This window comes from Miscanthus floridulus, chromosome 18 (genome assembly GCF_019320115.1).
Source record: "Miscanthus floridulus cultivar M001 chromosome 18, ASM1932011v1, whole genome shotgun sequence".
NCBI lineage: Eukaryota > Viridiplantae > Streptophyta > Magnoliopsida > Poales > Poaceae > Miscanthus > Miscanthus floridulus.
In genome coordinates, this window is record NC_089597.1 from 90,425 (window position 1) to 107,208 (window position 16,784).

Genomic DNA, 16,784 nt, shown 5'->3' on the forward strand with positions numbered 1-16,784 from the left:
CGCCGATGAGCCTCCATTCTCCCAAGAAGCAAAGAGATGTTGCACTGCGCTGAAAGCGCATGTTGCAAGCGTATGTTTTCAAGTGTTTCAGATATTTTATAAGTATATTGCAAGTGCTTAATATGGATGTTGCAAAAGTAGATCGGGATGTTGCACATGTTGCAATGTTTCAATTGTTTTAAATGAATGTTGCAAGCTTTCGTTCAAAATGTTTCATCTGTTTCAGATGTATGTTGTAAGCATTTTGATCTGGATGTTGCATATGTTTCACACATATGTTGCAAGAGTATGTTTCATCTGTTTCAGTCTTATGTTGCATCAAGTGTTTTAATGTTGTAATTTGCAAGTGTTTTATCTGGATGTTGTATATGTTGCAGTGGCTATACACGTATGTTGCAAGTGTATGTTTCCAAATATTTCAGTTGTCTGAGACGTATGTTGCAAGTGTTTTATCTAGATGTTGCATATGTTACAGTGGCTATACACATATGCTATAAGCTTATGTTCCAACTGTTTCACCTGTTTCAGATGTATTTTGCGACAAATGTTTCATCTTGCAAGTGTTTTCATTAGCAGACGAGGGAAGCGAGCGCAGGTAGAGGTTGTCCCGCATGCGCGGGCAGTCCCCACGTGCATCCGTAGTAGCTGGTAAGCCGACTATTTTGTTGTGAGAGAAAAATACTGTAGATTCTAACTGATAAGCCGACTGATAAGTTCAAGCGAACAGGGTCGTCCAACTACTCCAATGATAAATTTGCAGACTTTCGCTGACAGACATGAACCATCACTGTCCACACAGGGCCATGTTAGGCACGATGGCCACCACGGATATCTATGGAAACAAAAAGGCTTATCAACCTGCGTCAACCTTGGCGAGATGAGGTTACTTAAATTCAGAATCTCACGGAAAGTCAGCAGTTCATACAGGAAAAGGAGAATCCAAGTACATTGACTGGAGGCCGGAGTCCATCAGTCCAAATATGTGCATGTGCGTCAGGTACTTTCAAGGTTTTGTTGCCAAATCATACAGTTCATGACAAACATGACCTATTATATATTCATACCCCAGGATCAAATACTAGCAATGTAAGCAGTCCAAATGTTCAATGTACACGGCCAACAGTTCAGTTCCATGGTGGACGGATAAGACATCAACAGAATAATCAGTAGAGTATGCATAACCTCACAATTCAATTCATACTACCAATCTTACAAAAGAACATTTCTTATTATTATTAGATGAACAAAATATCATAATTAACAAGAAGTAGCCACTAGCTAGCCACACGATCATATTTCGATTATGATTAAATAAGGTTTAGATACCAAACAAAGATGGACCGTATGCGAGTATGCGACTAACTTCTCAAAATTCTGAAAAAGAAGTATAAGTAGTCAATCATGGTCTTTCTTACTGTAGTCAGGTTTGGAGGCAAATACATAATCATGTCTTGTTTTCCAGGCTGTGAAATGATGAAGATGGAGTTGAGAACGAATATGCTTATGTGTTGGCCACTACCTGGAGTCATGGACATGACAATGGTAAAAAAAAACATCTTTGCTATTACTACAAGTATAGAAAAGGAAAAGAAAACTCAAAAGAACCTAATAAATTTACCATTATGAGCAAAACAAAGAGAGGATCCTACAGAAATCTGCAAGCCCATGGCTATATATCACTACTCTAAAAAATTAGCATGATCAACGAGAACTTGCCACAAGATCACAACCAGATTGCAATGGGCTAAACAAGTTTTATATATAGCAAGCATGACACTAGGTGTGACTAGGGCATATTTGGTTTGTGGCTATATATTGCCACATCTCAAGACTCAAGTGAAGTCATCATTAACAAGTCTGAAAAAGACACCTTAAGTGATAAATCGGAGTCTTACTATTTGACAGGTTTAGAGGCAAAACTTACAGCATTATATATTATCTTTGGGCAGTGATGATATGCTTAAGATGTACTCCATAGCTGACAGAATATGCTTTCAGAGAAATTGTTAACACTCATTCAGATCTTTTTAGAGCAAAGTGCATGTGTAGTAACCCCCATAGCTTGAACAGAAGCCAGGAGAAGTTTTACAGAAGCATATAACAGAAGGTACTAATAGGAACCACCAAACTGGAATTAGTACTCCAACAAGCCCCCAAAATACTGAGCCAACTGAAATACCAAATAGATGTAATCTGCAATTTTATAGAGGCATAACCTGCACCAACTCCACTCTCAGCAAACTCTTCAAGCTCAGCTGGCAAGTCTCCAGTTCTCAACCCGTATATGGAAAGAAATGGTCCATTCCTAGGCAAAAGGCAACACATGCATTTATTGCACATTTGCATATGCCAGTGCACCAATACAAGAATCTCAAATCAAATCGGTAAAATTAGCAATCATCAGGTACATTCGGCAACACAGAAGATTGTACCATACGGAGTATTACTCAACCAATTCCCATATGTCTGATAGTACGAAATGGTGACAAATGCATACGCAAGTTTCGACCATAATAGACACACAAGCTCGAAACAGTATCGCAGCTGACTCCACCCCGCAGTCACAAGTAACCACAACAACCATATTGTAGTACATGATCCATCTGAATTACACATACAAAAATTTATTTATGGAGATGTTGTTGAAATCTGCTGTGGTAGGCCGTTGTCAATACCAATGGATGTAACCAGACAGCACCTCTACTTCCATGCTTTAATTTTAGTACCTGAAGACACAAGATTGCCCACATTAATTTTATGTTTAATCATCTGTATATGCAACCACCAATCTTGAACACCGCAAAAGGTAAACGATACGAGTAAATTGTAAAGATGATTGTATAAATGTATAATGAAAGGGTTGTGATTGGATGATCATTAACCATCCATCTGTTCTAGGGGAAATTAAAAGGTTCAGCTCGAGGAAGCACCGAAGCAGCACGCGGAAGCAAAGCAAATGGTGGCAAGCAGCCGGCAACTGCGCCCTGCGGCACGCTCCAATGGATAATTGACTCCTCCCAGCAGGCACCACCGCACCACCACCGCCACCACCACCAAAGCAAAGCAAGAGGGGTTTGGGGGTTAAGGGCAAACGGGGACGCCGGAGAAGAGGCACGGGCACACGGAACACCGAGGTGGCAAGGGGAAAGGGAGGTGGGGCCGCGGTACCATGCGGGGGCGGAGGGCGGATGCGCGGGCGCACGGCGGGGCAGCCGGGAAGGGTGAGGTCGGTCGGCGGCAGGTGGAGTTTGGGGGGAACTTACTTGGCTCCGTGGAGAGCGAGGGCCATGGCCATTAAGACGACGAGCGCCGCCGCCGCTCCGGCCGCGACCTTGGCGAGTGGGCGCAGTGGCCCCTGGATCGGCTCGTCTCCGGAGACGGCACCGCCGCCGCCCTCACGGCCGGCGCGGATGTGCGAGACGATGATGAGCATCATCCCGAGAAAGAACGTGGCCGTCGCCGCGGCAGGCAGCGCGCGGAGAGCAGCCAGGCCGAGCGCGCCGTGGCCGGCACCACCACCACCGGCGGCCTGCCCGTGCCCGAACACGATGAACTCGAGCGTGCCCGCGGAGACGCACAGCAGGAACATGACAAGCCCCGAGATCGAGCGCCGCCCGTTGCCCGCGCCGGCCACGGGGACGGCGACGACGCGGCGACCCATCAGGTGGTGGCAGATGAGCGCGACGGCGACGAAGAGGACCACCACCGCAGCCAACGGCGGCGAAAGCGCGGCCTGATCGGATGTCGTGGTGCCCGCACCGCACTGCGAGTCAAGGAAGGTGAAGAGCTCGAGGGCGGCGAAGGCAAGACACAGGTCGGCGAAGCCGAAGGCGGCGAAAACGCTCACCATGGTGTTCAGCTGGGGAGGATCTTCAGGCGTGGTTGGAGGGGGAACCGGGGAAGGGCGGCTTGCTCGTCGGAGGAGAGAGGAGCTTGTAGGGTGCAACGCAATGCAAATTTGCAAAAGCTGCTTGGCAGGAGGAGAGCGAGTGCAAGAGAGGGAGAAGGAGCGTATACTATATAGTCCCCCCGGGATCGGTCAGCCACCCCCCCCCCCCCCCCCCCCCCCCCCCCCCCCCCGTCACTTCCATCTCAGGGTCAGGGTCAGGGTCAGGGCTGTGGAACCGATCGGTCCATGTCACTTCCATGCCAGCGTCACGGTAGTCCATGTCGCTTCCATCTCAGCGTCACGGTTAGGGCTGTGGAACCCCCCAGGGATCGGTCCATGTCACTTCCATCTCAGGGTTAGTTCAGGGCTGTGGAACCCCCCGGGGATCGGTCCATGTCACTTCCATGCCAGCGTCACGGTAGTCCATGTCGCTTCCATCTCAGCGCCACAGTCAGGGCTGTGGAACCCCCGGGGATCGGTCCATGTCACTTCCATCTCAGGGTCAGGGTTAGGGCTGTGGAACCCTGGGGATCGGTCCATGTCACTTCCATCTCAGGGTCACGGTCAGGGCTGTGGAACCCCCCCTCCCCCCGGGGGATCGGTCCATGTCACTTCCATCTCAGAGTGGACCCCCCCCCCTAGGAAGGCAAGGCTGAAACGGCCACAGGCAAGATACGAAGACTGTGACAGGTGATAAGGTATACGGACTACACGTGAACAAGTAGAATTGGGCTGTGCTTGGTCCTCGCCAGGCCCATCTGTTCTATAGTCTACACCGGGCCTAGTCTCGTGCTGTAGCAAAGAAAAACCGAAACCCAGTCTATCGGAAAAAGTCCAGATTACCTCACTCAATTTTCGTGAAAGTCCATTTTTCCTCCCTAAACTTTAAAACCGGGCAAAATACCTCCCTCAGCTTTTAAAATCGTTCATCTTACCTCTCTGACCCTGTTATAAGTATTTTTGAAGGTAGTTTTGTCTTTTTCTTTTTATTTATTTCGTCTGAATCTTTGAAAAATTATAGTAAATTACATAAAAATTATAAAATGTAAAATTTAATTTTGTTGGACTCCACATGAGTAGATCTACACAGTGAACATATAATATGGTATGCTTTAGTACAAAGTTTTTGTTGTGGCTTTAGATCTATGCTTTTATGTAATTAATTGGAATAATTCATAGCTGCAGTTTCTATGATCCAATTATGATAAAATTTTTATGGTGAGCTAATTATTGTATGATTGAACTGTAGTAAAAATTTCATACTCATTCGATCACGTATAGCTTAGTTATAGATTTTATCGGGGACCAATACTAGGGTACCCGAAGAGAAGGAGCTAATAACCATCAACATTGATACATCCGAGCAGTCAAGAGCGCGACTACAGCTCCAACCGACCCCCAGGTGTGCAAGCTCTGCCTCGCCCGACCTCTGAGGCTGCGGGCTCCACCTCGCCCGACCTCTGAGGGCTGGTTCCGCCTCGCCTGGCCTCTATGGGAGGACTCCGCCTCGCCCGATCCCGAGGCCGCGGGCTCCACCTCGCCCGACCCTTAGGTATGCGCTCTACTTCGCCTGACCTCTAAGGCTGTGGGCTCTGCTTCGCCCGACCTCTGAGGGCTGGTTTCACCTCGCCTGACCCTTCGGTCTGCGCTCTGCCTCGCCCGGCCTCTAGGGGAGAACTCCACCTCGCCCGACCCTTAGGTCTGCGCTCTGCCTCGCCCGGCCTCTAGGGGAAGACTCTGCCTTGCCCGACCCCGAGGTCACGGGCTCCGCCTCGCCCGACCCTTGGGTCTACGCTCTACTTTGCCCGACCTCTAGGGGTGGGCTCCACCTCGCTCGACACCGAGGCTGTGGGTTCCTCCTCGCTCGACCTCTGAGGGTTGGTTCCGCCTCGCCTGGCCTCTAGGGGAGGACTCCGCCTCGCTCGACCCCGAGTCTACGAGATCCGTCTCGTCTAATGGAGACCCATATCACCGCCAACCACTCCAGGTCCAAACGAATGGGCCCAGGTCAAATCTCTGACACTAGGGAGGTGACCGGCACGCCCCAATATAACTCGTGGCTGTGACGGGCCATACTTGGGGATTCACATCAGGAACAACGTCGGGCGTACCAGTGTTGTTCTGTCTAACCCTCGCACGGGTACTGACAGGCGCGTCAGTTCACCACGACGTCCGTCATGACAGAGTGGAGCGCCATGGCCAGGAGACGACGCCTGCGCATGGCGCTAGTGACGGACAGGGCCCCGACGTGGAGCTGTCCCTGTTGATGTCTACAGGGTCGGCAGAACTCGTGGGAAGGAAAAGAAGGACCCAGCGATCCTAGAGGACGCCCTCTCCTTCTCATTCTCCTCTTTTCCCTCGACTGTAACCCGTGTGTCGGGGACCTAAACTAGGGTACCCGAAGATGAGGAGCTAATAACCATCAACATTCATCTATCCAAGGGATCAGGAGCACGACAGCACCCCTTGCTGGGCACCGCCTCATCCAACCACGCCAAGGCCACGGGCTACGCCTCGCCCGGTCCCCGAGGGTTGGCTCGGTCTCGGCTGGCTCCCGAGGGTTGGCTCCGTCTCGCCCGATGTCTGGGGACTGGGTCCACCTCGTCCGACCCCTAAGGGTTGGCTCCGTCCCGTCCGACCCCCGAGAGCTGGCTCCTCCTCGCCCGAGGTTTGAGGGCTGGCTTCGCCTCCCTCGAGGTCTGAGGGCTAGCTCCGCCTCGCCCGACATTTGAAAGCTGTCTCCGCCTCGCCCGATGTCTGCGGGCTAGTTCCTCCTCGCCCGACGTCTGAGGGCGGGCTCCACCTCGCCCGAGGTCTGAGGGCTGGCTCCACCTCGCTCGACGTCTGAGGACTGGCTCCGCCTCACCCGACGTCTGAGGGCGGGCTCCGCCTTGCCCGAGGTCTGAGGGCTGGCTCCGCCTCGCTCGATGTCTGAGGATTGGCTCCGCCTCGCCCAATGTCTACGCACAACTCTTTTACAACAACGCGCGGAGCAGATAAGGCAAGACGTTCAAAGACAACTACAATACCAAGAACCGTACCCTGCACCCCTATAGGATAGTACCGTTAGGCCATGCTAGAAGGGTGCTTTACGACCTTTTAGGCATGTCAGAGCCCAAACAGTGTTGTAGCCACCGAAATTTGGCTCATAGTGTTGTGGGCGCCATCATTTGCCCTCGGGCATGAGCTCTTATAGAAGGTCACGACAACCACTATGGTCCAGAAGGAGTAACAAACGTGCGACCACTGTGATGTCCGCTCTCTTTATGATCGTTGATCGACACGTTGGTCCGCCGCGTCGCCCGACGTGACAACCCGTTGACAATGTCAGGACATGGATCATCGGCAGATAGGTGACCGACATGGGCCTATCAGGGTCATCATAAATGCACCCGGTGCAAGGCTGCCCCTATCACCGCCCGTCATATCAGTAGGGCCCACACAAAGGAAAAGGAAGACCTAGCGTCCTTGAAAGAATTCCTTGGCCTCTCGTTCTCCTTTTTTCCTCCGATCTGTAATCTGTGCTTTCCCTTGGCCTATAAAAGAGAAAGCAGGGCACCCCACTATGGAGACCGATCGATTTCAGATATCACACCACATAGCTGAGCAGCATCCAAGCTCTCAGTACCCGTTCGACCTTTCCATCAGAGACTTGGGATATGTCTCTCTCTCGTCCGTTTGTAACCCCTACTACGAACTTTTTAGTACAAATAACACGAGCAGCAGCCACGAACTGGACGTAGGGACATTCTGCCCGAACCAGTATAAATCTTGTGTCTTTTTATCACACCATCCGGGCCAGACGCGCAATAACACAAATTTACTTGTTGGTGTCTACTTGAAACACCAACGCCGTGCTTTCCCTTGGCCTATAAAAGGGAAAATAGGATGTCCCATGAAAGAGGCCGGACTCGAATCGATCGCATCGGAACACATCACACTGATTCGGACTCAAACCCCGAACCAATTAGAACACACAAGCACACAACAGAGAAGCGACCGAGCCCTCGGCACCCGTTCGCTTCTCTTACCAGAGACTTGGGACATGTCCCTCTCTCGATCGTTTGTAACCCCTACAACGAATTTTCAGTCATAAGGTGAGATCAAGAGGGAGAATGTTAGGTTGATCTCCACCAATTGGCCCATCTGTGCCCTGATCGGGGGCGCTCAGCCTTTCTACTGGCTGATGGGCCCCCGCCGCGCAACGCCATAAAAGGACGGTGGGGGCTGGGGCACAAGACACGAGGTTCACCGCAGCCGCCGGCCCCACCGTAATGTCCTAACTCTAGTCCAATCTAGAAGGGGGCGCTGTAAACGACGGGAAGCGCCATCGCCTTCACCGCCGCTACCAGCACCATGTCTCCACGTCGTTGCTACCTCGTCGGTGGCGCTATAGCCGCGACTGCGACATGAGGTACACCAAGCAAGTTTCCCCATCTAAAATAAGTATTAACCACTGATTTATATCTAGAAGTACTCTCAGTTTCATCAAACCCTTCCGTGCCCCTGCTTCTCATTGCTTATCAGAAGCCACCTATATATATTTATAGCCCTAGTGAACCCAGCAGTAGCAGTAGCATCGCATCTGCAGTCCAGCATCCAGTCCTTCCTCTCTACAAGTTCGCTTCTGTCTTGATAATGACAAGAGAGAGAGAAGAGTGCGTGCTCTAGGGAGAGAAAGACAGAAGAGTCCCCGGATGCCAAACCCAAAGTACTAGTACTACTACGCAAGTAGGAGTAGCTTTCATCATTTAATAAATAATGCCGGTTAGCTCTAGAGAGAGAGTCCGTGTTAGAGACGGGGGGAGAAGGAGAGAGCACAGCTTATCATTCCGAGGAAAAGCGGCTGGCACGGTCCAGCTCACCTCGGCTCGGCTGGGCTCGAGCTAAAAATCTAGCTTGGCTTTAGTTCATGTTTTTAAAGGTTCGCATACAATATTTAATTGTCAAATCAGTATGCAAATCAATAAACGTAGCATCGTTTCCATACAATCAGGTGAATCAGCCAAATCAAAACACGATTAGTGAAACAAGATCAAGCAAAAGGAGAAAAGATTTGGATTTTTAATACAGTGCAGGAGAAAGCAAGCGAAAGGGGGGCAGAGCGAGTAGTAAAAAGGCTTAGAAGAAGGGGCAGCGAGCGGCGTGCACATCTTGTCATCGCCGTGAGCTGCGTCAGCTACCCACCTGTGCGGCTGTGCATTTGGACCTATAGTGACTAGCAACCAGGAGCCTAATGACTAAATGAGCTTTGAGCGGATGGTGGCGACTAGTCGGCTTCGCGCAGGGGCACGCGCAGTGCAGCTGCGCAGCGAAGAGAGTAGAGGAGAGATCGATAGGAACAAGGCAGGAGTTGAAAGAGGATGTTGTAGGCGGCGGCGGCTGACCGCCGACCTGAGGTGGTGAGGAACTCGAGTGGTCGATGGTAGACGTTGTAGGGTTTTCACAATTGGTTTGTTGAGCTTCTCTAACGAGCTAAAAGATGAGCTTGGCTCATTAGGACATTATATATGAGTCGAGCCAAGCTATCCACGAGCCGAACGAGCTGATAAGTTTCGAGTTTTTAAATCCAGCCCTAGCAACGTCGTGGGAGAAAAGAAAAGGAGAGGAAGATAGGATAGCAATGTCCGCGTCGAGGGGGGCAGTTGGAGTTCGCTGGAGAAACCAACGGGGACGAGGACTTGGACTAGCCATGCCTGTTGGGCTGTTGCTTGGGCTAACGGGAGGAACCTCCAAGGAAGCTTCTCTTTTCCTCAGCAGCTTTACCAGGCGTATCTGTTTTCAGTGACGCTTAAAAGGCGGCATCTAGCCAAATCTGCCGTAGCCGAAAATGGTAAGCGATGCCAAATCAGCAGCTTTAGATAGAGGGGCTGTTGCTCGGCAGTGCTGCTGCTAAGCTCAGTCTCGTCTTTAAATACAGGCTGTGTTCAGTAACAAAGAGAAACTGAAGCCCAATCTATCTAACGTTTTATGTTGAACCGGTAGCACAACCTAGTCCAGCCCAGCCTGGTGTCACATTTAGTAGGCCAAAAAGCTTCATTGGGTAGGCCGTAGGCTTAGGCCTGGGCGACCTCTTTCAGGCCGACAACGGAGTTTTCCTAGGCCATGTCTGGCCCAAGCCCAAGCGTTACGCATCAGTACGGAACTTCGTATACTCACTCAAACGGTCAAATCCACTCCAGATCCCAGTGGTTTCATCAGTAGACGCAATCAAATTAAGCGAGACGAGGTAGAAAGGCCAATTTATCACCAAATAAACGAAGACAAGTGTATGCAGGTGGTTGGCGAAAAAGCTACAATCCTTAATTAGTGTATTTATATATCTATACAAAGTCTATACACAACTTTTCTAGCAAGAATTCAGATCTGAGGCAGCATGTATTTCCAACCTTTTTCCAGGTGTTGTTTGGTTGCTCTCTGATAGGACTTTGCAGACTCGAAGTGGCTCTAGCTAAGGACTCACAAAACAAGGCAAGCAAAAGGGGGTAGAAGTGAACTAGCAGCTTTGCGATTTTTTTTATTGAAGGAGATAAATCTCAGCTTTTAAGAAAGCTATAGCATTTGGGATGCCAGCTAACAAACTGGACAGAACAAACAGTACTCGACCAAGAGCAGCTTTGCAAATTGCAACAGAACAACGAGCTGTGCAGCAGTGAAGATAGGGAGCGTAGACAAACCGACCTGTCGTTGCCATGGCACGGGTGGCAGCAGAGAAGCTCGGCTCAGGCCACCATGGGCATGGAATCCGACGCCGCCTTGATGATGGCCATTATCTCCGGCTCCGGTGGGTACTGCAGCAGATCGGCGAGCAAGGCGACGGAGAGGGGCGGGCTAGATGTGGTTGTGGAGGAGGCTCTGCTCACATTGAGCTAGCGCACGTTGACTCGCGGATGCGGTTACACGTAAGGGTGGCAATGGGTAAATCCGCATCGGGTATAGCCACCCTAGATCTATTCCTGCCATAAAAATTTGGTATCATCAGAATACCCATACCCCATACCCGACCGGATAAATCATACCCGCCGGGTCACCCGTACCCGCCAATAATTTATTCACTCACATGAAAAATCAACAATTCAACGGCAACCACCACTGACCAGAACACATAAAATTAGACAAATAATAGCATATAATAATATCTTCTGTAAATTAAGATTCCTTTTCATTTAGTTTTTCCTCTACATTAGTCATGATTAATGTAGAAGTTACTAATTATAGACATGGTTTCGGGAACTTTCAAGTGGAGTATTGGACTCGTTGACTCCAGAACAAGTGATGCACTGCAACACTGAAGAAGAGTGTAGCCATCTTGCAAGTACCCTACCTCCTATTGAAGCAGCATTGCTTGAATGGGCCATCAATCTCATGGCAGATGTGGTGAAAAATGAAAGCTACAACAAGATGAATGCTCACAACATTGCTATGGTTTTTGCACCAAATATGACCAAGGTTACTAGCAAGCATATTTGTTTCTCTCTACCTGCATTACTTTTCAGAATCTATAGTCTAACCACGGAGCATTGATCTCTTTCAGATGGCCGGGTATTTTTCACCCATGGGTAAACGGTTACGGGGACTGCTGGAACATACCCATACTCGCGTACCCGATGGGTGAAGGGTTTGGTCCATTTACGTACCCGTGGGTAGTGTGTTTAGTCCATATTTAGACCCTAATAGAGTAAATACCAGTCGGGTATCGGGTCGCGGGTCCCCATTGCCATCTTTAGTTACACGTTGACTCGCGGATGCGGTTACAAGTCCCCTCTCCTCACTCCCTCAGCATCCAGCAGCAACTATAACAAGGGGGCAATGCACCTATCACTCTCACTCCCCACCAGTACAAGCATCACTATAGGTCTGCCTAAGCAATATATCGCTCCACCTATCAGAGAGAAGGAAAGAACGGCTCACACTGTATACAGTAATCCGCCTCCTTTTAGCTCATTGGTTGCAAAATGAAAACAAAAGAAAAGAGGTGACATTATTAGCGGTTACCTAATATCTCCTGAAGCAAAGGAATGGTAACTAGCTATTCAAGGTAGTTGTAAGTCTCATCGCCCGTTTTTTAGTACATTGCTTCGTTGCGTCATCCACCTGTGGTTATTAATATTATTTGGAAATGGTCAGTACCTATGTAAATTGGCAAACCAGGAAGGCAATTCTTAAAGAGTGAGCAACAAAAATCAAGTTGCAATCCAGTAAAGATAATGATAGGACGAGGACGTCCGTCCGTCCGGACGGATTCCGACCCGTCATACAGTACGCACGTGTCGCACAACACATATATATAGAGGAGTGGGGAATTGGGCTCAGTAACCGAAGTTGTCCGGAGCCGCCGCAATCCCACTCATAGAAACCTAGTCCGATCTAAAGGCTGTGCTGCTAGCGATGGGATGCACCACCGCACCGCCGTGACCTCTGCCTTGCCTCTGCAGTCCACGGGATCACCACTGTACCTCGCCACCGAGCCGGAGCTACCTCGACACCGGCGTCAGCAAGGTTGCAGCGCAACCAGGGCGAAATAGATAAACCCTAAAGAGGTCTACTTTGATCTACGGTTACACAAAGGTACACTCATTCGATTCTAACAATGGTACCAGAGCCAGGTTGCTAGGGTGTAACCGCTAACCCTAATCGGGTAAAAGCAAAGAGTAAAGGGACCAGGGGTGGCGGACGTCACTAGAACCCCGGTCACCACCGCCACCGCATGGGGAAAAGTGCCGATGCGGCAAGAAAAGAAAAGAGTTCCTTACGGATCTGAACAAAGAAGGGGTTCACTAACCCTACCCATGAATTAGTCTCGGGGAAGAACAGTGAACCCTAGAACGAGACCTCGACACACGAGGCTGAACCCTAAACCCGTAAAAGCCTTCAACGGGAAGAGAAACAGTAGAAAGAAGAAGAAGAGTGGGTTCGGATTTGGCCGAACCCTAAGACCTCACCCTAATTTTAACCCCATCCCAAATCGAGTTGATCCCAAAAGGAGAAAGGGAAAAGGGGAAGAGACCCATTTGGATGAACTCCAAAAAGAAAAGAAGATCCAAAAGCAAATCAGAGAAGGGAAAGGTCAGATTCTGAACCCTAACCCTAGATCTAATCCCAAATCCCCACCTCAGGTTCGGATAAGAGAAGAGAAATCTAAATCGGAGAAGGGGGAAAAGAGGAATGGACCTACCTCGCCGTGCGTCGGGATGGCCCTTCGCCGGCGCGAGACAAGAAGAGCCGAGCCGGCCCTTCGCTGGCTCGGGAGAAGAAAAGCCGAGCCAGGGGCAGCTGCTCGCCGGGCTCGGCCAAGGGGGCGCTGCGGCCAGGCCGCTCAACGGCGGCGTGCTCACCCGTTGGGGAGCACGCGCGTCGGCGAGGGGGCCGACGACGGCGCCATGGTCGCTCCACCGCCTTCGCTCGCTCTCGGTGGCTGCTGTCGTTGCGCTGAGGAGAGGAAGGAGAGAGAGAGCGAAGAGAGAGAATGGGAGGCGCCGAATGGAATTAGGGTTTTTGGGAGGAGGCTGGCGTCGGCGTTTTGATCACCCGATCTCGCCGCTCGGCCGTCCGATTGAAATGAACGGCGCCGGTTGATCGGGCCGGCTCTTGGCCTAGGCGGGCGCGCGCGGCCGCGCGACTTTACCGGCCCAGGCCCAAGTTGCGGCCTGGGTGCGGTCTGCGCGCGCGGAGGGATGGGCCAGGCTGTTTCACTGGCTGGGCCAAAGAAACAGTTTGAATTTGAGTAATTTTTTCATTTTTCTTTTTCCAGTAAATGTTTATTTCCTAGAAATTGATTAATAGCTTAAAGAAAATAGAAAAAGTAATTTTTCCCTGTGGGTAAAATTGAAGAAATTGAGTATACGTTTTCCACTACTAAAGAAATGGTTTATTCTCCAGTTAATTTGTACCAATGTGATATTAATTGGAGAAAAAGAAAGTTTTTCCGCTGCTAAAGAAATTGTTTATTCTCCAGTTATTTTGAACCAATGTGGTATTTAATTGGATAAAAAGAGATTTGACATGATTATGATGTTATTTTCTGACCAACGTTGTTAATAACAATATCATAATTTTAATGATTTATGCATTAATTTTACTTCTGCCCAATGGTGATGTAGAATTAGTGTATGAGAACAGTTGTATAATTTTAATGATTTATGCATTAATTTTACTTCTGCCCAATGGTGATGTAGAATTAGTGTATGAGAACATATATAAAAGTTAATGATTTATGCATTAATTCTATTTGTGCCCAACGGTGATGTAGAATTAGTGTATAAGAATAGTTGTATGTTTTGATTTTGACCAACGTTGGAATCAAGGCATGCAAATGGTGTTATTTATATGTTAAGAAAAGGTTTGACCTAGTTTTCATCTTGGCTAAGATGGACTGGGTAGTCACCTCACCGTGTTCCACTGATTCTGTGGCACCGGTGAGGGCGACAAAAGAGAATGATGCCGATTAGGCAACTAAAGAAAGATTTTGAATCTCAAAAGATGTCCTATGACTTTAAGCATAGGAAGTGGGTCACCGCCAATAAGAAATGTTTGACTGTGATAAAGAACACGATTGAGCCTACAATTGTGGGCTAAATCCCATTGTGTGACATGGTCACTGAATCCCTCGATAGAATAAAGAGTCAGTTCACTGGTTCTTCAAAGACATATGCTACCTAGCTGATAAAGCAGTTAGTGATAGAGAGTCACTCTAGAAATGGTGGCATAAGAGAGCTCACGATGCGTCGTCGAAATTATGGCACTGTCATTTAGGCCATATTTCGAGGGGGAGAATAGAAAGACAAGTTAAGAATGATATTCTTCCTCCATTAGAGCTCTCAGATTTAAAACAATACAGAGAATACATAAAAGAAAAGTATGTAAAGAAAGTTAAGAAAGATGCCAAAAGAAGCGTAGGAATTCTACAGATTATTGATACAGATATCTGTGGTCCGTTTTCTGTAAAGAGTATGGATGATTATGATTCATTCATAACATTCACAGATGATTACTCCTGTTATGGCTATATTTATCCAATCGAAGAAAGAATAGAAGCATTGGATAAATATAGATATTTAAAGGCAAAAGTTGAAATTCAACGCAATTTAAAGATTAAAGATAGTCAGGTCTGACCGTGAGGGAGTACTACGGTCGGCATACCCCATATGGCCAAGTTCCTAGACCTTATGTAGGGTTCTTACAAGAGAATGACAAAGTAGCCCAGTATTCTATACCGGGCGAACCTCAGCAGAATGGAGTAGCTGAAAGATGCAATCGTACAATGAATGGATATGGTGCGTAGTATGATAAGTTACTCCACCTTACAGTTGAGCCTATGAATGGAGGCGTTAAAACCGCCATTCATATTCTCAATAGAGTATCAAGAAAGTCGGTGCCCAAAACACCGTATGAGTTGTGGACAGAAAGAGTACCCTCACTAAACCACTTGCGTGTGTGTGGGGGAGCCCTGCTGAGGCTAAAGTATTTAACCCAAACATTGGGAAGTTAGATCCCAAAATAGTAAGTTGCCATTTGTTTGGCTACCTAAAAAAGTCAAAAGGTTTTTGTTTTCTACTGTTCAGAGAGACATACAAAGTTTGTGGAAATGAGACACGCTGTCTTCCTAGAGGACGAATTGATGAGGGGGAGCATGGTAGCTCGAGAAATTGACCTTGAAGTGAAGCGGGCGTAAGCGCCCACTCCAATGATTCATGAGCCATTTTTCTCACTATCTGCTGTAGCTGCACCAATAGTGCTAGATACTATGGTGCTAGCACTTGTTGTTATCCCACCTATGGTAACAATAAATGACGATGAGGAACCTGTTCTTCAGGATCGTATAGAACCTATTGCCACACATGAGGGGGAGCAATAGCAGCCTCAAATAGAAGATGTGCCAAATGTGAAGGCCCCTAGAAGGTCTCAAAGAGTTAGAAAATCAGCTATTCCTGCTGATTATGAAGTGTACAATACTAAGGAATTTCAAATGGAGGATGATCCCACCTCGTTTGAAGAAGCCATGAGTAGTGATCATTCATCAAAGTGGTTTGAGGCCATGGAAGATGAAATGAAATCAATGAATGTCAACAAAGTTTGGGATTTGGATATAATTCCTAAAGAAGCTAAAACAGTAGACTGTAAATAGGTCTACAAAACAAAACTTGACTCTCAAGAGAATATAGAGAGATATAAAGCACGACTTGTGGCAAAAGGCTTTATGTAAAGAGAAGGGATTAATTACAATAAGACCTTTTCTCCAGTCTCATGTAAAGTTTCCTTTAGAATCATAATGGCATTAATGACATGTTACGATTTTGTTGACACAAAATGTGACACACTGTGCCTCACACACAGCAAGCCGGAAAGCGTGGCTTCAATCAGGTTCTCGGGTGCTTCGTGATCCGAAAGCGTGCTAGTCAGTTTGACCTGAAAACTAACAAGGGATAAAATAATTAAATGCCAAAACGGAACATGTCGGGTAAGACCGGACAGTTCCACATATACGGCCCTAAAGCCACTTACAACGACATACAGCTATAGAGAGCTATCTGCCAACAAGTTTATAAACCATTCAGCTAATCATAAGATGAATGCACGTAAAGACCTGATTGCCGAATGCATGTGCATGGGAAGACATGTTTGAACAAGTGAAATTAATTATGAGTTAATGCACGACCAAGCTCAGCAATCCAGCCGAGTTGGGTTCCATGAAGAAGGAACATGCAAATAAACACGATTAAACTAATCTAAAACCTACATCTGCCGCACGACACCTGGTTTCGTTAAAGCTTAAACGTAATTAACATACATGAACCCGCGACATGTGACAATCTAGATTAAAATCATTCAGCCATTATGGGCATGTTATCTATTTGCGAAGGTAATATGAAAAGCAATTGTTGTTGAAACACGAATA

General features: G+C 48.1%; 1 protein-coding gene across 1 annotated transcript; it reads right to left on the reverse strand.

Annotated features, from left to right (window-relative positions):
- Positions 1-2,432: 2,432 nt before the first annotated feature.
- LOC136519522 (uncharacterized) lies at positions 2,433-3,962 on the reverse strand. The gene is made up of 2 exons (XM_066512914.1): positions 3,264-3,962; positions 2,433-2,726 (listed from the first exon to the last, which is right to left on the reverse strand). The coding sequence occupies exons 1-2, from the start codon at positions 3,848-3,850 to the stop codon at positions 2,720-2,722; spliced, it is 594 nt and encodes a 197-aa protein (XP_066369011.1). The 5' UTR covers positions 3,851-3,962; the 3' UTR covers positions 2,433-2,719.
- Between the last annotated feature and the right edge of the window lie 12,822 nt (positions 3,963-16,784).

Coding starts and splice junctions, on each gene's coding strand:
- LOC136519522 (XM_066512914.1), bottom strand. CDS start 3,850: ATGGTGAGCGTTTTCGCCGCCTTCGGCTTCGCCGACCTGTGTCTTGCC.